The sequence below is a fragment of the Sorex fumeus genome, unplaced genomic scaffold (genome assembly GCF_029834395.1).
Source record: "Sorex fumeus unplaced genomic scaffold, SorFum_2.1 ptg000051l, whole genome shotgun sequence".
Lineage (NCBI taxonomy): Eukaryota > Metazoa > Chordata > Mammalia > Eulipotyphla > Soricidae > Sorex > Sorex fumeus.
In genome coordinates, this window is record NW_026606108.1 from 38,073,318 (window position 1) to 38,099,111 (window position 25,794).

Consider the following 25,794-nt stretch of genomic DNA (forward strand, 5'->3'; position numbering starts at 1 on the left):
TAGAGTAACAGTGAGCTGCTCTTGATGCAGTAAAATCAGCTTCTGTCCCTGGCCAGTCAAACCCAGGATCTGATTGAATAAGAGATAGAAATGCTTACTGCTCCAGATCAGCAGAACTTGACTAGTCTAAGTCTTTGCCAAACTAATATTCCTATCTTAAAAATTGAGCACACTTTTTTGCCATAATTTGTGACCTCTGCTTTTTACTGAGATACTGTCTTTGGAACATAGTAGATTACCCCTCTTTTAGTATTAAAGAAGAAAAAAAGTTAGGATTAAATTTTATTGGTTAAAGTGTCATGTATTTAACTCAGTCATGGGAAGAAAACATACTTTTAATGGAGAACATCATGTTAATCATGTTAAGAAAAAGATAATAGTTTAGGGGGAAGTGACTTTTTCTAAGGATTTATGACTTTCCCCCCACATTTTGTAAATAGTCTGTAAAAATGTTCATTTTTTTCTGAAATCAAATCTGTATTCTAACATTACAATTTTTCTCCTATATATACATATATATGTGTGTGTGTATATAGATTTTTTTATAGAGAAATTCTGTATAAATTGGTAGCTTGCGTGTAAATCACAAATATGTATGTTTCCCAGTGAAGAGTCATAATCATTGAAACAAAATACTTGTGACTCTTTTCTGTATGAAAACTGTGGCATCATTATCATTTGTAATTATGGAATGTTTATATTAACCTAGAGTTTCTTTCCCCATCTTTCCTGGGTCCCAGGTCCCAGACCCTTGACTGTTTGACACAGGTTATGTACAGTTACCAATTTACCTCACTCTTGTTTGCCTTTTAAGTTTAGCCAGGCTGATTTTTCTAGAGCTAGACTTCAAAATGCTAGCTTTTCCTTTTATCCCTTTACCTTAGCGCCACCTTCAAGTTGCCACTGTGTGGCTGCATAAGCATATAGACTGCTCTACCATGAGAAGATTTGTCAGTAATGCATTTCTTTCACTTAGGAGGAACTGCTCTTAACAGTGTGAATATATCTTTATAAAAAGGTCAAATTTTAGTATTTAGAAAATAATTTTGTCTTGATTTCTTTATAATGTAGTCTAATAAGAACCAGTATTTATGTCCATTGCTAGCAAATTATTTTTAATTTCACTCTGAGGTTTGAAGATCAGAAAAGGCAGAAGAGGTTTAAACTGCTCTGTCAAGGCATCTTTGATTATGACAGTTGAGAGAATATAAATATATTTGTGTGTGTGTGCTTTCATTCTAGAGAATCAGTCATAGAATTGTTAAATTGACTGTTTGGCTTTTTCTCTCTAATTCCCAATTTTCCGATACAATTTTAAATATAAGATTTAGTAAACTAATAAGCAAAATAGTCATTTAAAACTAATTCAAATTGTCTAAATGCCACAAAACTCAACTTGTCAATTAATAAGTCAAACTAGAGATAATGTAATACAAAGTCAGTATAATTATTTAGTATTGATTTCATTATAATGAGATCTTTTCACAATCACTTGGAGTCATTGTTTAAATACATTAAAGTCACTCAGCTTATTAGAGTTACATAAAGGATTCTGTTTTCATGGTGTGGACTTGATAATAGCATCTATCTCAGGCAGAAACTCTGAGAAGAGTGTTTAATATTTGCCAGTCTTCAACATACATGAAATTTTACTCCCCACACTGGCAATAAATTGCAGATTTGAGTAAAAGCCAAATTATTATACAAGAGAACTTTGCTAAGTCTCCTTTAAGCAGCAGGCTAGTTGTGCTATGTGGAATGCAGAGCAATGATCAAACAAGTATTGATTTTTTTTTTTTATCTCAGTAGCTTCTTTCCATATTGTTTTCAATAGGGAAAAAATAGCTTATGGAGATCTTAGTGTAAATGTTTACACACAATAGTATATAATTACATACACGAACTACTTATTTTGAAGTAAGCATTTTTAGACTTTCCAACAAGAGTGCAAATTAATGTGAGCATTGCTTCATTATAACACTTAAAATATGGTTTCATTAAAAAATTAAAAATACTTCAATACTTCAAAAACTTAAATTTCCACTTCGTTTGGAAAATTAGGCTGAATGTCACCATTGATAAAAATTAGTTATGTATTTAGCCCCCTACATGTAAAATAGATTACTTATCTGATGTACGTTTTGATGATGGATTGATATATTATACTTCACATTCTTTGTATGGCAGCTGCTGACACTTACACTGTCCATAACCATTGATGATGATGAAGGGTCCTTCATGGGTTGGTTCATATTCATTATATGGTCCTTGGTCTGACATGTTTGACATATGGAGTCGTGTTTGGGATCGGAGCTGCCTGTGGTTCTGAATCATTGAGCACTGCCTAATTCTTCTTAAAGTGGGAGGGCAGCACTTCCTGGAGATGAACACTATAAAAATAATAAAAAAGAAAGAAAACAATAAAGCCATTGTTCCTGTAATTACCCGCTGAGTGAAGATGGCATTGTCTGGTTCAGGAAAGTGTTCCTCAGTAGTAACTGTGATGCCTGCAGTAGTTGGGATTTCTTTGTCTCCCACATGGTAACTTGATGAGCTTATTCTTTTTGTATATTCAGTGGTTGGATTTCTGTAAGTTGTAGCGATGGCAGTGACAGTGGTTGATAAATTCCAGCAGAGCTGAAATCCATGGACTGCATCTAGAATATCCTCTCCCTGGGTGTGGTCAGGACTGTGGCATAGGATTGAGTGCTCCCACCGACCTTGGAAACTGCCCAGCCAGGAGGCCAAAGCACATATTCGAGGGCTGCATTCCCACAGATTGCCAGAGAGCCCTATGGTAGTGAGGGATCTCAGGGAGTTTAAGATCTTGGAATCAAGACTGTTTAACTTGTTGTTATCCATGAGGAGTATTTTAAGATTAGGCATTGTCTCAAATACTGTCAGGTCAATGGCTCTGATTTCATTTCCAGTCAAGTCTAGCTTTTCTAAAGTGCTCCAGGTCCATTCCATCCCACACGTCAAGTTGCTAATTTTGTTCCATCGTAAGAAGAGTGTGTGCAGACTGCTTAGCCGGAGGAAATGAGCAAAATTAATCTTTGTCAGCTGGTTGTGCTCTAGGTGAAGCTCTCTCAGTTTGATTAATCCTGCAAATCCATTACGAGCCAAACTTCGCAAACGATTTGTGCTCAAATCCAGAAACTCCAGACTACGACAGTCCCAGAACAGGCGTACTGGGATAGTCCGCAGGGAGTTGGATCGTAAATGCAAGGTCTGCAGCTTCCGAAGGCCGTAGAAGAGCTCTGGGTGCAGAGATGATAACTGATTAAAAGATAGGTCCAAATTTTGCAGATTAATTAATTGGGTAAAAGTTGTGTTTGGCAAGTAAAATATTTTGTTGGAACTTAAGATTAATTCCTTAAGTTTATAGAGTCCTTGAAAAGCATCTTCTTTTACTGTTGAAATTTGATTGTGGTCTAAGTGGAGCCAGGTAAGTTGGCTGAAGCTGGCAAATTGATCCCTTTCCAGCTCTGTGATATGATTGTGTCTCAGAGACAGGCCCAGAGAGCCCTTGTCTGTGGCATTTGGCACTGAGTGGAAGCCCTGAGAGTCGCAGTAGAAGAGCAGCTTCTCGCAGCGGCATTTGGGTGGACACGCCATACCCAGCGCAGGCAGCATTTTTAAAACCATACTCATTGCATATATTGCTGCCAGCATAGGAGCCCCTAATGGCCACTTGAAATGTAAGCCTGCAGAATATAATTTAAGGAAAACAAGAAGATAGGATATTTTTTTTCAGTAGGGCATCTGGGATATTAAACAACAGCAACAATAACAACAACAGCAGCAGCACATTATGGTGAAAGATTTCACTGTTTGTAACTTATTATTTCATTTGCTGCAGAATAACTATCCTGGTTAGCATAACAAACAAAACTTAAATCATTAAAAAAATAAATATATATATATATCACATACTTGATTATAAGCTATCTGGTTTTATTTAAATCCTAAAATCTAAAAAATGTGACAGTGCTTTTCCTCAAAATGTGCATTCACTGGCTTATTTAAAAACACGATTTCTCACTGATTGTACAAGACACATAAATGCATGGACTTACCCATTCTTCTGAGCACATTGGAGACTGCATTCAGTCGCGATTGTTAGACTCAACGCAGTGAGTCTGTAAAAGGCTCAAACATGCAGGAGCCTTTGACCAGTTTCCTGTTTTCTGTGTCCCCAGCTTTCCGGAGCAAAATGAATCCACTAGGATAAGTTGTTTTTTTCCCCTCTTAGGATATTCCTCTCGAAAGCATTGGTTTCGTTTTCTGTGACAACTCTGATCTCCTAAATCAGTTTTGAACACGTTATTAATTTCGTCCCTCTTTAACGGCTCAGCTGGTTAATCAAAGCTTCAGTCTCTCCTTCCCGCAGCCGTTAGTTCTCTTGGTCTTAACTTGTTGATGGCAGATGGGCGGCTTGTTGCAGAGAAGAGCTCCTGGAGCAGCATGAGTGCATTTACTGAAAAGCTTTTCCGAGAAACGGCACAAGAATGGATTTGCTTATGTGCTGCGACCACACAGAACTGTATATAGGCTGACGTCACCGGGTGACGTGTCTTTTGTTTGGGTTTTCCAGAAGCTTTACTGTTATAAAGCACTGTGCTTTGTAACAGTATCAGGGTCATTGCAAGACCCTTGATTACAATAAAGTGAAAAAGAAGAACTCCTGGCTTAAAAACATGGTGTTACTTCAGTGTAGGAAACAGCAGTGAAATTGTAATAAAGGCTGCATTCAAGAAGACCCGTCTGAACAGTGAGTGGGGTTAGCAGAGTGATGATTTTTAATGCTTGGGAAAGCTAGTGTTAGACTGCCGATCTGCATAGAGAGATCCTCTAATGGCCAGGAGCCTGCATGTCTTGTGAAATACAGATTTAATGCCAGCCTTTGTGAGGCAAAGCCCTGGCTCTGATAGTTTAGAAAGCTTCTTAATCACCTTGTTTTCATGCGCGGTTAAAATAGAACTATGACTGTTGAATTTGTTTTAGATGTGTTGGTAAACTAGTAAGTGAGCTTAGTTTCTTTGTCATTAAGAGCATAACAGCATAATCCAAGAATAAAGGTGGTGGGTGGAGGAGGGTACCTTAAAAAACAGCATTTGGTTATTTTGCATTTCAAGAATTTTAGGGTAATTCTCATGAAGACTTCTCTACTTCTGACACGTTACCATAATCCTATTGAAATACAATGCTGATTTAGGTTTGGGATATTTCACTTGGATAAAAAGAATAGGTTGGTAGTCATTTAGTGCTGTGTACTAGAAGTATGAGAGTGGTACAGAAATGATTTAGGACAAGTGATAGAGCATGGTTGGTTTCTGACACAATTCCTTATATTTATCTCAGAATTCTACCTACTTCTTCAACTGACTCAGCTGATCCTGGAATTGGGGCATTGTGGCACTCAAATAATTATTTACACACTTAGTAGCATATACAGTCACATTTAAGAATGACTTTGAGTATTGTTCAAACTTGTTGAAATCTCCCTAGTGAATAAAAACATCACTCATTTTGTCGTAGGAGTTTTGAGGGCTGGTTTTACCTGACCTAACACTGTCTTCTCTCTTCTTCACTTCTCAGAACTTGGTTATAGATGCATAGCTCCATGTTCAGTGTTGTAAATGTGAGGCCTGTTTCTGGCATAAATCAGTGTTCACATTTTCAGGCACAACAAAGTGTAAGGTCTTCTTACCCTACTGACTTGGCTTTCCAAACTGATTTCTGCCTTCCTGAGGGTACTTACTCTTTGTGGGTATTTTCCTCAGACCTGCAGGCAGAAATCTTAAAACTACTCGTGAAATCTGTGAAACAAGAACATCAGTGGCCAAATTTTGGCTTTATCCTTCTCAGTGATTCTAAACAAGTATAGCTCTGTGCTGATTGTTGCTCAAGGCAGTCTCAGGACTCTGTGTAAAGGTGTGTGAAAACTGCAGCAGTGGCAGGTGTGTTGTTTGACACCAGAGGGACTTGGAAGTAGAAATGTTCAAGGAAAATGTCTGAGAAAGAAGACAGCAGAAAGTAGGAAGTATGGCGAATCTTAAGACTAAATATGGGTTGTGATGCCCGTGAGAGGAGAGCAGGGAAGTTTAGATAGCACTGCAGCTCTGCTTTTCCCAGGCCGCAGGAAATAACCAAGACTCGAGTTGCCCATGAATGTAACACCTTCTCAGCACTGTGAGTCTGCACAAGCACTTCACTCTGTTGCTGTTTGCTGGTGAAGAAATTAATTTTCTGTAGATCAGTTTACTAAATGTCTCACAGGGTCTAACTTACGATTGTTGTTCTGTAGGAACTTGCTTTGCTCCCAAAATTTCCAAAAGCTAAAAAAATCCTTAAACTATATCTAAATATATATACAGACATATATACAAACATATATGTAAATAACATAAATATATGTGTATATATTTTTAAAGGAAAACAAGCCCCTGGAGTATTGTAAATGCCCTTATTGAAAAGCCAGCTGGTCACCCTTTGATTAAAAAGAAGAGCTTTCCTAGATTGGAGGAGCTGGTTTAAATTTTTCCCTGAAGTAACCACTTTAGTTCCATGTGGAGAAAAGCATTAGAGTCAATTGGATTAGAGCAATCACGATTAGGAATGAGTTATGTGAAAATTAGGAAAGACTCATGTCTCATTCTCTTTAAAACCTTGATTTTTTTTTTATTGGTGGTGCTGAGGTTCAGACCTGGGTCGGCATGCAAATGACCACTAAGCATCCTACCTGCCTCCACCATTTAGTTTCTTTCTGCTCTCAAGGCTTAACCTCTTCTTTTTTTTTTTTAATGTAGGAGTACAGCTATTTATTCAGCCACTAGCTTAGCTGATTGAATTGGGCATGAACGCCACCTTGCTTTTTTTTTTTTCCATTTTTTATAATTTTATTTATTGAATCACCTTGAGAGCAGTTACAAAACTTTCGGGTTTAAGTCTCGGTCATACAATGAAACACCCATACTTACACTAGTGCTCATTGTCCACCTCCATAAACCCCAGTATACCCCCATCCTACACCCTCCACCTACCTGTGGGGCAGATGATTTCCACATTACTCTCTCTCTCTACTTTGATTACATTCACTATTTTGACACCAGATCCACCATTATTATTTGAGATCTTACCCCCACACTCAGATCTGCTGAAAAGGCAACACTAGACAATTTGTGTTGTTGCTGATTATGAATAACATACGGTGTTGCGTGGCTGCAGTAGTGGCTGCACGATTTTGGAAATTCAAAGTTTTAACAAATCTGGAGGGATATCTGTCAAAACCTGCTGGTTTCCAAGATTTGCTCCCGAGTCTCTGGGATCATGACCATTAAGCAGCTTGCTCAGGAGGAAGAAAGGCTGTTCATGGGCGGCAACTCGGGGTCTCATTGGGACGGGGAGGAAAGGGCCGGTTCCACCCCCATCCTGTGAGGCCCCATGTGTCTTGTCACTGAGGGCCCCAACCTGACTGCCCAGTGGCCTCTGGAGGATGGTGGCCACTGAGCCGCCCAGGGGGAGCAGGAGGAGGGACAGCATTCTTTTACCCCGGGGCAGCCCAGTGACGGTAACCTACTGCTGGTCCAGACACATTTCTGCCAAAAGCCACTGCGTTCGGAGATTTGTTTCTGAGTCTCAGGGATCATGGCCATTAAGCGGCTTGATCAGGAGCCAGAGAGGCTGTTCATGGGTGGTGACAGGATCTCGTTGGGGTGGGGAGGAAAGGGCTGGCTTCACCCCCATCCCGTGAGGCCCCACTTGTCTTGTTACTGCGGGCCCAAACCTGACTGTCCAATGCCCTCTGGAAGATGGTGGCCACTGAGCCGCCTAGGGGGAGCAGTTAGAGGGACAGCACCCTCTTCCCCCTGGGTTGGCCTGGTGACAGTAACCTACTGCACATTCCAGACGCGTTTCTGCCAAAAGCTGCTGGGTTTCGAGAATTGTTTCTGAGTCTCTGGGATCATGGCCATTAAGCAGCTTGATCAGGAGCCAAAGAAGGCTGTTCGTGGGCGGCGACTTGGTGTTTCGTTGGGACGGGATGGAAAGGGCCAGCTCCACCCCTATCCCGTGAGGCTCTACGTGTCTTGTCACTGTGGGCCCAAACCTGACTCTCCAGTGGCCTCTGGAGGATGACGGCCACTGAACAAGCCAAGGCACGAAACCTGTTCCCACCTGGGGTGGCCCGGCGCTGGTAACCTACTGCAGGCACCTGATGCATTTCTGCCAAAAGCTTTTGGGTTTGGAGATTTGTTTTTGAGTCTCTGGGATCATGGTCGTTAAGCAGTCCGATCAGGAACCAGAGAGGCCATGCCTCCAATTACATAGCTGAGCCGAAGGTGGTTTGTGGGTGTGTCTCCCACATACCTAACTTTTGGCCGTTTACTTTCTTGGTAAACTTTGCCTCAAGTTTTTGGGGTCTGGCCAAAGGCATAGCAGCAATTTTGGGGTATCTGGGAGTCTGAAGGTGCCATCAGGCTGCTGATGTACTCGCCTCACAGGTACAGTTTGACCTGCTAGCGGCACCATACTCTCAAGGGCTTAACCACTTATATACTAGCACATGGAAAATGCTTAAGTTATGTTACCTCTCTATTATAAAACATTAGTGGGTAAGGACAATTGCCCAAAGAAGCATCAGTGCAGGGGCTGTAACAATAATACAGTGGGTAGGGTGTTTGTCTTACAGACAGCCCAGGTTCAATTCCTGGCATCTTATATGGGTTCCTGAGCACCACTAGGAGTAATTCCTGAGTGCAGAAGCAGGAGTAACCCCCAAGCATCATTGGGTGTGACTCCCAAATGAAACAAAACAGAAGTCACCAGTGCAATGAGGAGTGATTTTTTTTTTTTTTGTCTCTAGAATACTGCCTTCTGTTTCCAGCATCCAGTGAGCATAGTTTCTTTTAGATTATCAAGCAAGCTGCTCACTTGCCGTCTCGTTCGGTTCGGAGGGTCCAAGTAGTGGAACTAAAGAAGTCGTACATTTGTTTCTCTTAAAATTGATGGTGTACCCAGTTCTAATAGATGGAATTTTGTATCTATAGCTGAAAGGACTAAGCAGAGGGGGGTGCCAGAATGACAGTATCACCTGTAGAGTGCTTGCCTTGCATGACCTGGTTGAATACCCGGTACCCCATGGTCCCCCAAGCCCACCAGTGAACCAGCCAGGAATAAGCCTGAGCACTGCTGGGTGTGGCCCCAAAAAAACAAAAGCAATAAAAAATAAAACCTGAAACCCATATACTTTCTGAATTAACCTTTTTTTTTGTGTTCACTCCTGGCAGTGCTCGGGAGACCATATGGGATGCTGGGAATCGAACCCGGGTTGGCTGCATGCAAGGGAAACGTCCTACCTGCTGTGCTATTGCTCCAGCCCCTTATTTATTTTTGCTGTCTATTTTTTTCTTTTTTTCTCTTCATGATTTTATTTTCATGATAGCACAGCGGTAGGGCATTTGCCTTGTCAGCGGCCAGCCAGCCGACCCAGGTTTGATTCCTTGCTCCTCTTAGAGAGCCCGGCAAGCTACCGAGAGTATCTCGCCTGCACGGCAAAGCCTGGCAAGCTCCCTGTGACGCATTCGATATGCCAAACACAGTAACAGCAAGTCTCACAATGGAGATGTTACTGCTCGCTCGAGCAAAGTTGATGAACAACGGGAGGGCAGTGACAGTGTTGTTTTGTTTTTAAGCAACTTTCTTTGGTTGCTGACTTAAAGTGGCAGTACAACTTCTGAAAGGTGCTATCCATTTGATCTGTTCCAGTTGTCACTGTTTTAGTCGTTCATGACAAGGTACATATAAAGTAGATATGAAGAAGAAAGTAACAGCTCTCTTTTCTCATGTGGTCTTGCACACGTTGAGTCATGTGGTAGGACGTAGGTGCTGTAATTATATCTGTCTGCACAAAAGTGTAGTTGTCTTTATTTGTCTGCACAAAAGTTTGTTTTTAGTTCCTTACTTGGAGAAGCAGATGTAAATATATAAACATAGGAGTTTTGGTTTTTATATGCTGAAAGGAGAGCTGGAATTTTGGCTTTGTTCTGAAGAGCAAAAATGTTTCTTTAGTCTGTTCAACTTCCCAAATTGTAACACCCTAGTCCTAGAGCTGGCTCAGAGTGAATTGAATGAAGGGATAAAGGATGGTAGGAAAAAATACAGTAAATTCTAGTAGTAACTCAACTGTATGCGAGTGTGTATGTGTAATTAAAAATGTGACTTGAGACATTTTCCATTTGTTCTTTTAAAAAGAATCACTGATGGGGTTGGCTAGATAACTCAGTTGGTAGAATGCAGAAGCCCAGAGTTTGATCCCTGGCCCCATCCATGATCTTCCCTCCATTCCACTTTCTCAGCAATTAGAGTGGAGCATTTCCTGGTGTCTTCCAGCACTGCTCCCCTGAGCATCTCTAGGAGTGACTGCCTACAAGCACTGTTTGATATGGCCCGTTATTTTAAAAAATAACAGATTTGGCACTAAACTTTGGTTATGAAGATCATCAGGACCCAGAGTGAAACATGGCTTAGCTCAAATCCTGTCCCCAATGCTTTCAAAAAGATGTAACTCTTGTGGATTCTGGGTCCGTTTAGTTTCTTCCAAGAAGAACTAAAATGGATTTTTTGCAAGTTTCTCAATGTTATAGATGTGACTCCAGGCACCGGTAACTCATTTAGTTAGCACAGGTGACAGAGGCATAGTATCAGACACACATTCCAAGCATGGACCCCATTAATCCAGTAGTCAGTGGCAAAATTCCCAACATGCACTATTTCTAACACATGAGACCTCAAACTCATGTTATTCCTAAAATGAAAGTTTTTCAAAAGAGATAATTTCTCTCCCCCCTCTCCCTCCCCCCTCCCCACCACACCTGTCTCTCCCTCCCCCTCCCCCCCTTGCTTTCTTGCTTTCATTTTTGGGCCACACCCAACTTTTCTCAGGGGTTACTCCTGCCTTTGTGCTCAGGAATCACTCCTGGTGGTGCTTGGGGGACCATATGGGATGCTGGTGATTGGACCTGTGTTGGCCCCGTGCAAGGAAAAACACCCTACCTGCTGTACTATCGCTCTGGCCCCACTTAGTCTCTCTGATCAGTGTACTCTTTCAATAAGATTTGCTCTTGCTTAAAAATCTTGTAATAAATATCTTTTTGCCAACCCTGCATTCACTTATCTTTGGGGTCCAGATCTGGGTTTCCATGTCAGTTGCATCCAGCAGAATTTATAATATAGAATATATAAAAATTAGTGGCTTTTCTTATTTGTCATGTTGGAATTGGGATAAAAAGTAGTTGATGGTCCTAAATAGATCTAATGCATCGTGTATGTCTTTGAGATTCATTGCAGTCATAGGAGACCACTGTTGGAGTATAAATAAGCATCCTCATTGATATGACTCTTTTCTTTTTGAAGGTGTATTGAAAAAGTAGGTAGTTCATATTATGTCATAATCCCCTCCCTCCTTCCCTTCCTTCCTTTATTCCTCTCTTTCTGCAGTGTTTGAGGGACCATATAGGATGCCAGGGATTGAACCCAGGTCAGCAGCATGCAAAGACCAAGGCAGACCCCTTCCCTGCTGTACTATCACTCTGGCACCAATCTTCATTTTGTTTTTTTATTTTATTTTTTTATTTTTTTATTTTTTTTGGGTGACACCCAGCAATGCACAGGGATTCCTCCTGGCTCTGCGCTCAGGAATTACCCCTGGTGGTGCTCAGGGGACCATATGGGATGCTGGGAATTGAACCTGGGTTGGCCGCGTGCAAGGCAAACGCCATACCCGCTGTGCTACTGCTCTAGCCCCCCAGTTCTTCATTTTGAAATCAATTCCTTGTCCTCCATTGCATTATTTCTTCAGATTTTTCATTCCTTTGTTAGTAAATTCACATTACAAAGGAAATAAGCGCATACCACAGTGGATTCTTTAGAGCCTAGACAAATTAACAAGATCAGATAGATTAATAAGAGAAAAATTAAGAAATTTATCACATGTATACCTTCTGTGTACATGGTAGAGACTCAGATGGATCTTTGTGTGTGTGTGTGAGAGAGAGAGAGAGAGAGAGAGAGAGAGATACTGTATTTATTGACTTTGTAGTTGACTCATGGTGTTTTAGATGGCTGTATAACTTTTGCCTCGATGGCCATATTTTATGAACATGTAGTTTATTTTGATACTTTTGCCTTTGGTATAAAATGAATATCTCTTTTTTTTGCATTCTTTTTTGTGAAACAAGAAAGTTTCTATTGAAACTTATTTAGAAAGACATGAGAGGAGATAAAGAGAGAATTATGAAAGAGAACACAGGCTTCTTCAGAGTGGAAATAAGCAAGCAAAGAAATATAGAGACAAGAGAGAGCACAGGCTTGAAGAGCAAGCCTATCTTTATATTCTTAGTTAAGTTTACATGCAAGGTCATTCCTCACAGTTAATCGCTGTCTTTATTTATTATTTTTTGGGCCACACTCATTGGTGCTCAGGGGATCACTTCAGGTAGGCTTGGGGGACTATTTGAATCCAGGTCAGCCATGTGTAGGCAAACACCCTTCCTGCTGTACTATTCCTCTAGTACCCCATTACTTTTTTAATCAACTAAGAAATCAGAGAGTTCTATGATTTTTTCATTGACCTTATTATTCCTATTTTTCAATTAGTAGCATCTTAAGATTCCTCTGAAACAGCTCCACTTTTGAGTCTTTTGATTTCTCCCTCCCCAGATTTTTAGTAACTTCAAAATTAAGATCTTAGTTTATGATCTTCATGTACTTAGTTTATATCTATTTGCTTTATAAAAGATATTTGAAATTTCCCCTTCTTATGCACCGTAGCTAATTAACAAGTAGGTGATTACTATGTGTTTTTAAAGAATAAACTTGGTGTCTCAAAAAAGAGATTAGACTTATCTCAGCTATATAATTCATTTTGTGCTAAGACTCAATTTTTAAAAATTTTTTCATTATAACACTGTGATATACCAAGTTGTTAATAATACAGTTGTTTCAGGCATTAAATGCTCCGACACTAATCCTACACCAATGTGACATTCCATCCACCAGTGTCCCCAGTTTCCCACCTACCACCCCAGTCTCCTCTCTTAGCGGACACAAATTTACTTTATATTGTCTGTTACAACACATAGGGAAGTGGAATTATCAAAACTTAGAGTGATAGCACAACGGGTAGGGCATTTGCCTTGCATGCGCACAGCGGGTATGGCATTTGCCTTGCATGCGGCCAACCCAAGTTCGATTTCTCTGTCCCTCTCGGAGAGCCTGGCAAGCTACCGAGAGTATCCCGCCCACACAGGCAGAGCCTGGCAAGCTCCCCGTGGCATATTCGATATGCCAAAAATAGCAGCAAGTCTCACAATGGAAACGTTACTGGTGCCTGCTTGAGCAAATTGATGAACAATGGGAGGACAGTGCTACAGATAATTAAAGCCAATTTGTGATAATTGTTACATCTCCAATGGTGTTACTAAAGTCATTGCGGATTTACTAGGCTGGTTAGTGCTGATTGAGCCTTCTGAGTTAAGTATAAATGCTCATCATGCAACTTCTCCATCATATTTGCTGTGGTCTTACTGGACTGACAGTACTAAGAAATTAGGAGGTGTATGTGGCCATGTGTTCTAGGACCTATGGCTTGGAATGATATGGTGACCTGTCAGTTTGAGGAGGTTCAGTTGTAGACCTGGGCTGTTTCTAAGTCCGAGGGTATTGGGTGTGAGAACAGGCAGCTGTGCACAAAGGGCTGTCTGCAAGCCCCCATTCTGAGAAGGCCCCAGGATTTTCACCCCAGACCAGTCTGCTTGGAAATATTGGTGGCTTCATGTTCTTTTCAAGCTTAGTTGTGGAGCAGGGCCATTTCTGTTGGTGACTTTCTAACATTTCATCATCGTGTTTTTTTTTTTTTTTAATCTCTCCCCACCTTGCTAGAAAAAGTAGTGATTAATAGCTTATTCTGGACTCAGAGGATTTAGAAGAAAGGTGTCACGTATTGTTCACTGTAGTTCATTTAATTATGCTTTTGTATTAAAGTTGTCAGGGAAGTGACGTGACTTAGTTGTCCTACAGTGATGTGGAATACCTCAGAAGCCAAATGCCTCCCTATCTGGAGCTAAAATATTAACGTTTATTGAAATTGATGGATAAGTTTCCAAACTTATTTGACCTATTCCCACCTTTTCAGAAAAATCCACATAGTGACTCCCCAGAAACTTTGGGGGTACTCAGGGGCCCATGCTGAGGTTGGTATCAAACCAGGTTCAGTCACTTGTAAGGCATACATCTTTAATTTTAAAGCTTCCTTTTTTAAAAAAAATTTTTATTAGTGAGACACCATGAGGTACAGTTGTAGACTTAACAAATTTTTGTGCTTGGGTTTCAATGATACAATGATCAAATACCCATCCCTCTGCCAGTGCCCATTCCCCACCACCACGGATTCCAGTATCCCTCCCACCCCCCATCCCCTCTGTGTCAGGGCATTCTATTTTGTTTCTTTCTTCTTTTGGGTGCTGTGGCCTGCGAAAGAGGCATTGAGTGGCAATCATGTTTGGTCTATAGTCTACTTTCAGCATGCTTCTCCCATCCTTGGAGGATCCTCCCAACACCCTTTATTTGGTGCTCCCTTCTCTATCTGAGCTCCCCTCTCCCCTAGCATGTGTGGCTGGCCTCCAAAAACTTCCATTCTTTTCTGAAGCTTCCATACAGCCCCTTAGAAAACATCGTTTAAAAAAAAGACAGTGTCGATTCTGAGCAACAGCTGCAGCTTTTCCTCTTTTAGTACCTGGAAGAGATGCTGCTGCATAACTCTTTCTCATTGTCTTGGCTTAGAAGAGACTTCTGAGTCTGAATAGGGTCATAGAATGCCATGGTTCTGGATTTTTAAATTTTATTTTAAAAGAATTTTATCTATTAGATTTTTTAATAATCATTCCTTTACCTTTTGGACAGTCATAAGGGTTTCAGGGCTAAATGATGAATTTTACACTGATTATCTCCAGCGTTACTGTAGATTGAAATGAAGATGGAAAATAGAATTTGGAGGACTGGAGAGATAGTATGGTGGGTAGGACACTAGTCTTGCATGCAGCCAACCTGGGTTCAACCCCCAGCACCACATAGTCCCCTGAGCCCACCAGGAGTGGTTCCTGAGCACAGCAAGGTGTGGCCACCAAAACAAAAAAAGAAAAAAGGTAGGAAGAAAGGGAGGGAGGGAGAGAGGAAGGAAGGAAGGAAGGAAGGAAGGAAGGAAGGAAGGAAGGAAGGAAGGAAGGAAGGAAGGAAGGGAAAAAACAGAATGTGGCATTACTTGAAAGGTCTTATATTTTTTCTAATGATAAGAATGCAAGAGACTTTCTTGGGGTTATTTAAACAAAACCTTATGTTTTCACTAATAATAAGTAAATAGGAGGCTGATAATTTAACATGCATTTACATATTACATACAGAGCCTTGTGACGTTTACACATGTCTGTAGTCATTTATTGCTCTCTCCTTTCACTAGAAAACAGCTTAACAGATAGTTATCCCAAGGCATGATTTGAGAATGACTATTAGGAGGGGTTCAAGATGCTGTGGCAACACTCAAAAGGATATCTAGTTTGGAATTAGGGTTAAGGTGGTAAGAAAAAGCTCTACAAGAATCATGACTTATCATATAAAAATTGATAAGAAAGAATAGGAGACGGTGAAGAATGAGGGAAAGTATGCCTGAAGAATTAAAGATGCATGCGGGTGATCATAGCTTGGAAAATGGCAATGCTTGTAGACATTTATGTCTGAATCAATGGGAGTATATGAACTTCAGCAAGGAGGGAGAGTATGTGCAGAATAAGAAGGAAAGGAGCCCTCTGCACAAGTTCCTGAAGAGATCAGGTAGATCTTACAACTAAGCATACCTCTCCTGTGGGGTTTGGGATGGGGTAAATACTGTTATCTTTTTGTTTCTTTTTGGATTTGGGGCCACACCCAGAGGTAGTACTCACTGATGTGGTACTCCTGGCTCAGTGCTCAGGAGTGAACCCTGGTTATGATTGTGAGACCATATGTGGTACAGACTTAGACCATCGGAATGCACAGCAAGTGCCTCATATCCTGTATTCTCTGGCCCTTTGAGTAGTAGGCTCACTTAGGCACTTCTGCTCTTACTTCTTGGGACTAAAAAAAAAAGTTAGGCCAGGGACATATGCATCATTCTTGAATGTTTCTATATAGTCCCTTCTTAGGTAGGCCAGATGAGAGTAGAGTCTGGGTAAAACAAAGACTGCAAGGTATTGGTGAAGAATTGCTGAGCATACTCACCAGCATAGCATTGACACCTTGTGTTATCTCTGACAAGTGTTCAAGTTTTAGGAGTTGCCAGTATATTATAGGAGAATGTTTATTCTCTCTGAGACAACAGTCCATTCTTTGGAAGGAATAAAAATACTTGTTTTTTCAAAGATCATCGCCAAAATGGATCTAATCCTTCAGGAAATTCTAGGAGGGCCCTGGGTTTGATCCCTAGTACAAAAAGGCAGGTAAGGGTACTGGTGTTGGTACCTTTCTTGAACGTAACATCTTGTATAACTTAAACTTAATATTTCAACTAATTATTCTGTCATTCAGAACTCCAGTTAACTCCAGTTATGTGTGACAGATTAACAGAGCCTTGTGGAATTATTTGTTGCTATTGATTAATTTATTTCAGATTATGAACCCACATAGAGAATGATTATGGGCAGTTTGGTCCACTCCAGTGGAAGCTTAGTAAAGCATGTGTCTAAATAGAAGCTTGTCTTTGCAGGAGGAAGGTTCTTTTGAGGCTGATTTTTAAAAACACTTCACTATAGAAAACTGGTTTTGGAAGCCATCCCTGCTAATAACTTGCACATTCCCATATTTACCTGTTAGTGATCCCCGTATTCACCAGCTGGTATTTACCTGTTGAGAAGCTTTATGATGAAACTTCAAACTTGCCTTTCCTTTTTCTTGGAAAGCCTTCTTGTCACTGCTTAGTGGGGACATGCATTATTAATGAGTAGCCTGTGCTTAATAATTGAGTCTCGTAGTTGCAAGTCAATCATTTGAAGATTCATTTTTTTCACTGGGCTGGAGCGATAGCACAGCGGTAGGGCATTTGGCTTATGTGCAGCCAACCTGGCTTCGATCTCTCTGCCCCTCTCGGAGAGCCCAGCAAGCTACTGAGCTACCGAGAGTATCTCGCCCCCATGGCAAAGCCTGGCGAGCTCCCCGTGACGTATTCAGTATGCCAAAGGCAGTAACAACAAGTCTCAAAATGAAGACATTACTGGGCCCACTCGAGCAAATCGATGAGCAACGGGAGGACAGTGCTACAGTGCTACCTGGCTGGGCTGGAGCCATAGCACAGCTGGTAAGGCGTTTGCCTTGCATGCGGCTGGGCTGACCCAGGTTTAATTCCTCCGCCCCTCTTGGAGAGCCTGGCAAGCTACCGAGAGTATCTCGCCCGCACGGCAAAGCCTGGCAAGCTCCCCATGACATATTCAATATGCCAAAAAACAGTAACAAGTCTCACAATTTGTTGTGAGACGTTAGTGGTGCCCGCTTGAGCAAATCGATGAACAATGGGAGGACAGTACTACAGTGCTACCTAGCTGAATCTACAGATATGTTCATAACAGCTTTAATTTTAAAGAGAAGTAGAATCTCATTTTATAGTTTGGTAAAAGTGGTATTTGTAAAGGCATTATTATGGTTGTATTTTTTTTAAAAAAATGTGTATATGCTTATCTCTGTAATAATTTAAATGGAGCCCTAAACTTGTTGTTTTGATTTTGGGGGGGGTCGGGTTTGTTTTGTTTTTTATTTCTTTTTAGTGTTTGGTTTTGGGTCTCACCCAGCTGTATTCAGGGTTTGCTTCTGGCTCTGCTCAGGGTTCAGTGGGATGGTGGAGATTGAACTGGGATCAGCTACTTGCAAGGCAAGTAAGAGCCTCGGTCCCCATACTATTTCTCTGGCTCTTGAGATATATATGCATATATATACATCACTGTCACTGTCACTTTCCTCCCGTTGTTCATCGATTTGCTCGAGTGGGCCCAGTAACGTCTCCATTGTGAGACTTCTTGTTACTGTGTTTGGCATATTGAATACTCTCGGTAGCTTGCCGCGCTCTCCGAGAGGGGTGGAGATATTGAACCTGGCTTGGCCGGCTATATATATATGTGTGTGTGTGTGTGTGTGTGTGTGTGTGTGTGTGTATATATATATATATAGAGAGAGAGAGAGAGAGAGAGAGAGAGGCTGGAGCAAAAGCATAGAGGGTAGGGGATTTGCCTTGCACACAGCCAGCCCGGGTTCGATTCCTCTATCCCTCTCGGAGAGCCCGGCAAGCTACTGAATTGTCCTGACCTTGTTAATGAGGCATAAACCTCTATTTTTTTAAGTAACAAGAAAGACAAATTGATTTTTAGGATAGTTTGACAAAGAGAGAATTAAGAGATTCATGGTGTGGGTTGCATTTTAAAGTGAATTTTTCTATAATTACCTCAAAAGTCAGTTTAGGCATTTGCTTTTATATAACTTTCTAACTAAAATTTATACCCAAAATGAGGACATTTCTGGGTATTTGGGGTGACAAAGGATTGAGCTCTTATGGGGTCATTGAGCCTACAGTTTAGGTTTCAGTTTCTAGATATTTCCTGGAACAGATAATCAATTAGAAACACTTTAGAAATATGACTAGGAACAATGACAGCTGTATAAAAAATTACTTAGAAAATGGTTAATGGGATTACAATATTTCAGAAATACAATGTTCTGTGAAATTATTTAGAGAAAAACATTTTCAAAATCAGTTTTGCAACCAGTTACAGCCTACAATTCAATTAAAAAAAATTTTTTTTTGACTAGGGGATTAAAACTGCTCTGTGACCTCCAAATTCAGCATTCAGGAGGCTCACACGCCCCTACTGGGTTTTTTCTGACCAGGCCAGCTTTTCAGAGCCTGGGCTTGGGTTGCGCTGGTACTGGGGTTTTGCATGTGGGAGATTATGTGTGTCACCTGGACAGCGCTTGGAGTAGCTTAATAGCTTTTCCATAACTCGGGGATCTGTGTGATGCCAGGGATTGAACCTGGGTTGGCTATATGCAAAGCATGCACGCTGATCCCTTTACTATTTTCTCCAACCACTAGAGAAATTTCCTTGAAGTGTTTTAGTATCTAAGACCGAGACTTTCCTACTTAGAATTATGAGGTTAGTTTTTTAAAAAATAGAAATTTTTGCTTTTCTTAGATATTGGCATTATGATCTTTGACATTTCTAGTCACTGATTGTTTTTGTACTATGCTTTTTTTTCTGATGGCTTTGAATAATTCACAGTTTCTTTCTCCAGTAGAAATTGTCATGCCTGAATCAACTACTTATTGAGACTCTACTTTAGCCATTAATAGTTTTGGACTCTACTTAATTTTATCAGTAGGCCCAATCACATCCTAGCAATAAATGGGTATTGTGGGGAAAGGGTAAAAGAAATAATGTTGACAAGATTTTATAGTTAGAGTATCAATTTATCATTTAGATGGCAGCACTTAATACTCATAAACCTCCCCTTCTTTTTTTCTTGTGTTTTGCTGAATAATTGATATCCCTCAGTATTCTTTCTTTCTCCTCTAACAGTTCATAGATACAGGGGCAGAGGGACCAAGTGTCATAATCTCCACATAGTAGATGGGGGATAAGAGGTGTCTTGAGTAATCGTGTTTTTTAAAGGTACTTAGAAAAGGCATAACTACAGCGCCTCATTCCCAACCATTTATCTTCTGTGCTAGCTTATATACTGATGACATTGCCATTCAGAATATCATTAAGGTACCCAAAAGCTACATTTCTCTGTCCATTTGTATCAGTCTTGTGATTAATACGTATTATAAAGTAACAGTCATTCATTTTATTGTTCTTGTTTTGGGCCGCATGTGGCATTGCTTAGAGCTTTTTCCTGTACTCAGTACTCAGGGATCACTCTTGGCAGAGCTTTTCGTTTCCAGCAGTGAGGGATCACTCTTGGCAGAGCTTCAGGGACCATATTGGGTGCTGGGGATAGAACCCAGCTTGGTGACTTGCAAGACATGTGCCCACCCACCCACTGTCCTATCACTCTAGCCCCATCATTTGTTGAAGTATTGTAGGGAAAAAGTTTAATATACCTTTAGATGAACCTAGTTGTTGTTTTCATAAGGCATATGGCTAGCTATAACTGGAATAGCAACCTGTACCCTCTTTTTCTTTCATATCCCATCTATTTTGCTATAGCGTGTGTATGCAGGGTGGGGTTGAGGGGGTTTATTTTTTACCCATGGCACCATATAGGGGTGTGTGTGTGTGTGTGTGTGTGTGTGTGTGTGTGTGTGTGTGTTTACTGGGGCCAATGTGCAATGCTGTGGATTGAACCTAAGGCTCCTGCCTGCAAAGTATATATTCTATCCCCAGCCTTCTCATTATCCCTATTTCAATTGGAATTTTATCTTGGGCAAGTGTCACCCTCCCTTCCCCCTGAAAAAATGCAGACTTATATAACTCTTGTGCTTTGTAAATTTGTTAAGCTCAGTGTAGTATTTTTTTAAATTAGGGTAAAATATAAAGATTTTTAAAAATTTATTTGAGCTGCATGGTATACATTATTAACTTGGATCCATTGTAGTTTTAAAAATCATGTTTCACATTGTTTTAGTGCCTGTTGTCATCTTTCACACGTGACATTCTTTAAACATCTGGATTCATAAAAATCAGGTGTAACTTCTCTTCCTTATTCAAGGAGAGGTTCATGAATGAAACTGGTGCTTGCAGAATCTTAAAATTTAGTAAAACAAGTGGGCTGAGGACATGAGTGGTTCAAGTGGTAGAACATAATGCTTTGCATGTGTCATTTGGGATAGGTCTGGTGGCTCCCAAGCACCACATAGAATGTGCCCTCCCAGTAATACTTTTAAAAAATACATAAATGATACATTTAAAAGAACTTTAAAAGAAGGGTTGTCTATTTTTAATTTTTATTATTCAAAATTCTGATTCAAAATACTTGTATTTCCATATACATAACTTCAATACCATGCCCATCACAGTGTACCTAGTTCCCTCTCCCAAGAAACCCAGCGCCCTTCTCCCCATCAACTCAGTTGTGTGTCACTTCTTCCCGTGTGCCTTAGGCTCTTTTTTGCTACCTTACTGTGTATCTTTATTTAGGTTCCACATTCTGTGAGATCTTTCTGTATCTGTCCCTTTCCTTCTGATTTCACTCAGCAGCATATTCCATAGCTCCATTCATATTGGTGTAAATGGCATAATTTTGTTCTTTCTGAGAGCTGCATATATTCCATTGTGTGTATATATATGCAACAACAACTTGGAGGACCATGCAGCTGTGCATTCTCAGGGGGAGTGGACTTGCTCCTTCTTGTACAGAGTATGTTTCCAGAATCATTAAATTATCTTTCTGCTCCCTATTCCTCTTATGTTTGCAAAACTGCTTCAGTACCTATCATTAGTTTATGTGGAGGCTAACTGTTGTAAGCTAGAATTTTAGGAACAAAGCCACATTGTCTTTTATCTCTGGTAGGTATTTTCCAACTTTGAAATTTTTAATGTTGATTTGAACATAAGTAACAACCAACAATCATCTAGTTTTCATGTGGGATACTAAAATTTGTCTTCCTGTCCTTTTTCCCAGGCTGGTCGTAAAGAAAGAAGTGATGCACTGAATTCTGCAATTGACAAAATGACCAAGAAGACCAGAGATTTGCGTAGACAGGTAAGCTAGAAGAAATGCTGATTGTTTTACAATGTTCTCTGTAATTTGAGTTAAAATCTTATTAAGTACTTGGCCCCATCTGGTTTTCTAGGCTGAGACTGGAGTTTCATCAAAATGACTGCATCTGTTTTGTTACTAATAAGTTTCAAAATGGCTAATACAACCTCTTGGGTAGCTGGGTTGATAGAGTCCCACTGGGATGGTCTGAATAAATTAGACTTAGAGTAAAAATGATGTACAGGTAAGAAATCAATTTGAAATGACTTGGGGACCTTTTGAAGAGTCTAAAGAATTTCTTGTTACTATTATACATGTAATGAGGACAGAAATTGCAATTATTTGTTTGACTCCATTTTGATTACATACTCTGTTTCCTTAGATTCTTCTTCGTAGAGTTGTATAGTACAGATGTGGTGATACACAATTGGTGTATTCAGTTTTCTGATATAGTCGATGCAGAAGCAAGACACTCATTTACTATTATATAATTTTGTTAACTGCTTTGAAATCAAACTTTTTGTTTTTCAGAAAGGTAGCATTGAATAAATTATAAAACAATTTATTAATACTAAAAGAGAAGATGTAATAATACAATTTCTGATTTTTTGAAAGTTTTATTGTTCAAATCAGACTTTAATGTTCATATTAGGCTAATCTGGTTTAAGATTAAGTTTAAGAAAGTGTTTTCTTTCCTCTGTTCTCATCTTTATTTAACTGGTTGGACTGATAACATGTACTTCGAGGCTATGTGCCAGGTCAATTTAGAGCTACTTTCTTTTTGGTTTTATTCCTTTACAATATCAGCCTTAGTTTTGTAATTCCGGGGACCGGCGAGTAGGTTGTTAATAGTATTGTGAAAAGTGAGTAAACTTACTAAAAGGCTGTAACCTTAGTGCAAATCATTATTTCCATCAATATATACGCTCTATGTTTCAGATTATATAACAGTATGGCTTACATGCGGTGTTCTTATCAAGTAAAGCCAAATTACATTGAGCTGTAAATGTTCCATATGATTTAAAACTACAAGTGTAAAAAAGCAATTTCTTGGTAGAAATAAAAATTTTTACAATTTAATTATTAGCTTCGCAAAGCTGTCATGGACCACGTTTCAGATTCATTCCTGGAAACCAACGTTCCGCTTTTAGTGTTGATTGAAGCTGCGAAGAATGGAAATGAGAAAGAAGTTAAAGAGTATGCCCAAGTTTTCCGTGAACATGCCAACAAATTGATTGAGGTAAGCATTTTCGCAGTTTCATTAACTTTAAGAAGTTTGGGAGAATATAGTGGGGTTTTTTCTTTTTTTATTCACATTATTTAATCTGCTAAAAAATTTTAGGGGCTCACCTAATGTCATAGGCAGAGAATCCCTTAGTACAAAGGAAGGTTCTTGTCTTGTCCATAAAGATTATTTGACAGGACCCAGGAAAAGTACACTAATGATGCATAATATGTGTGTTGGGAAGGCGTATCTGGGGGAAAGAAGACCATTGCTCTCAAGTGTTCTGTTGTCTACCTCATTTATTATTTGCTAGGCTCTTTGGAGGCCTACTGTCTAGCACTTCTAAAAGGGCACTGGCTCTCTGGGTTACTTCCAGTCAGCTTGGTTCCAGTCAGCTTCGTCACTGCTCATATCTGGTCTCTTAATGCATGCATGTCTCTGCAGGCCTTTTGGATTCTTCTTGGGCTGTTTTGGAAAAACCTGCTAGTTTCAGATTTAGCTTTGCAATATCCTGTTAGGAGGTGACTTAGGCAAGAAATTATTTGATGTGGGTCAGGGGTGTTTAGTTTCTGGGCACTGGTTCCTTAACAGTCCTTATCATTAATACAGGATGTTTATATGATGAAGATCTTTTGATTTTATTAATTAAATGCTGGATTAAATATAGATGTTCTCTATCTTAGAAAAATGTTTTTATATCCTATGGTGTTCAAGGGCTATCCCTAACTCTGCTAAGGAATAAGCTTAGGGCACATATTTGGTGCTAGGGATTAAACCAGGGTCAGTGGAATGCAAGGCAAGCACTTGAATCCCTCTATCCCCTCCACATAATGTTAATTTAAGTAAAGATCAATTTTGGCATACCTGAGTCTTGCATCTGTTAAGTTGCTTAAGGTCTCTGAACTTCGTTTCTTGTTTATAAAATAAGGATACTGATATCTGCTTCACAATTATTTTTAGGTCCAAAGAGATGTCAATGACAACTATTTAATCCTTTGCCTGGGACACAGACTTAACCCAATCATCATACTTTTGTTTCTTTTTTTTTTTTTAAGAAGCTTAGCTCTAGGCCAGAGAGATATGGCAGGTAGAGAGCTTACCTTGCATTTAGCTGATCTGGCTTCATCTTGGCATTGTCCCTCAAGCCTGCCAGGAGTAATTCCTGAGCACCACTCGGTTTCCCCTACTGTGCCCTCCCCCCAGAAAAGAGGAAAAAAGTCTTAGCCCTAATATGTGCTGATTAGAGATCTTTAAATAGTAAGAAGTCTGTATGTGAGCAGTTGGTTTATAAGGGGAAAAGATTGATAATTTCCAGGTAAGTTAGCCTTTCTCCCCTTTTTCCATAACTATATTTTGTTATTAGCCATTATTTTATTTAAGGAATTGATACATAGTAAGATCACCATCATCCTGTTGTTTGTGGATTGCCTCGAGCAGGCACCAGTAACGTCTCCTTCGTCCTAGCCCTGAGATTTTAAAAGAGCCATATTCAGTGCTCTTTCAGGTTAGGAGAATGAGACCCATCATTGTTACTGGTATTTGGCATATTGAGTACAACACAGGAAGTTTGCCAGACTCTGCCTTGTGGGCAGGATACTTTCAGTAGCCTGCCGGGTTCTCCAAAGTAAGAACGAGTTGCGGCTGTGTGCTTCCGGGAGCTGGGTTTTATAGTCTCTGGGTCTTGGCCGTTGATGGGACCACGTGGCGCCAGCGGCAGCTGGTGGGTGTGACGCCTACCTACTGGAAGATGGAGGATCTGGGTGGAGAAGGCCCAGTCCCAATCCGAGCAGGCTTGGACATCTCAGCCCCGGAACCTGCATGCCTGGGTTCCTCTGCCGGTTCCTTCATGCATGAGGCTTGTTCAGACGTGTGGAGAGTGGTCTCAGCATGGCTGTGGCTGGTTCTGGAGGTCTTCGGTTCCCGGGGCTCTGCTCGGGGCGAGGAGGGAAACTCAACCCACCCCCCTCCAAGGGGCCTTGGTGAGGACAGCCAGTTGTGGGGGCAGGAGTAAGAATAGACCAGAATTACTTGATTCTGTAACCTTAATACACCCTCTAATGTTTGAGAAAGATAATCTATAGTCTCTGATAAAGTGGCCTTTTAGTAAGAATATTTTGTGAAAATGTACGTCATGTATATTTGGATTTACAGTAACATTAGACCAGGTTAATACTATAAAAATATTGCAAATATTGCAAGGAAAACATCAGTAATCATGTTCAGTGCATTATTTTATATATAATTTTCTTTGAACGTGAAATGCATTCTTACTACAATTAATAATATATAGGATACATAGGCTAACCCAATCCAAGCCTGCTCGGATTGGGACTGGGGCCTCCTACACCCAAATCCCCCATCTTCCAGGCGTCACGCCCACCAACTGCCCCTTGGCGCTGTGTAATCCCATCAATGACCAAGACCCAGAGACTATAAAACCCTACTCCCGGAAGAGAACAGCACAGTCTCCTGCCTGCACACCTGGCTGTCCTCACCAGGGCCCCTTGGCGGAGGGTGGGTTGAGTTTCCCTCCCTACCCCGAGCAGAGCCCTGGCAGCTGAAGACCTCCGGTTCCAGCCACAGCCATGCTTAAGACCACTCTCCACACGTTCGGACAAGCCTCATGCATGAAGGAACCGGCCGAGGAACTTAGGTGTGTGGGACTTGGGACGTAGATCTCCAAGCCTGCTCGGATTGGGACTGGGGCCTCCTCCACCCAGATCCCCCATCTTCCAGGCATCACACCCACCAACTGCCCCCGGCACCGTGTAATCCCATCAACGGCCAAGACCCAG

General features: G+C 40.6%; 2 protein-coding genes across 5 annotated transcripts in view; one reads left to right on the forward strand and one right to left on the reverse strand.

Moving 5' to 3' along the window:
- The window catches only part of CTNNA1 (catenin alpha 1), a 297,107-nt gene that overhangs the window by 224,642 nt on the left and 46,671 nt on the right, over window positions 1-25,794 (forward strand). For 2 of the 4 annotated variants that reach the window (XM_056124865.1, XM_056124866.1), the window contains exons 8-9: window positions 21,697-21,777; window positions 22,862-23,014. In XM_056124865.1, the coding sequence (XP_055980840.1) occupies window positions 21,697-21,777; window positions 22,862-23,014 (234 nt within the window). The other 2 variants (XM_056124868.1, XM_056124867.1) reach the window with 2 other exon arrangements.
- LRRTM2 (leucine rich repeat transmembrane neuronal 2) lies at window positions 1,293-4,510 on the reverse strand. Its single transcript, XM_056124869.1, has 2 exons — window positions 4,080-4,510; window positions 1,293-3,707 (listed from the first exon to the last, which is right to left on the reverse strand). Exons 1-2 carry the CDS (start codon window positions 4,081-4,083, stop codon window positions 2,161-2,163), a joined length of 1,551 nt encoding a protein of 516 aa, XP_055980844.1. The 5' UTR covers window positions 4,084-4,510; the 3' UTR covers window positions 1,293-2,160.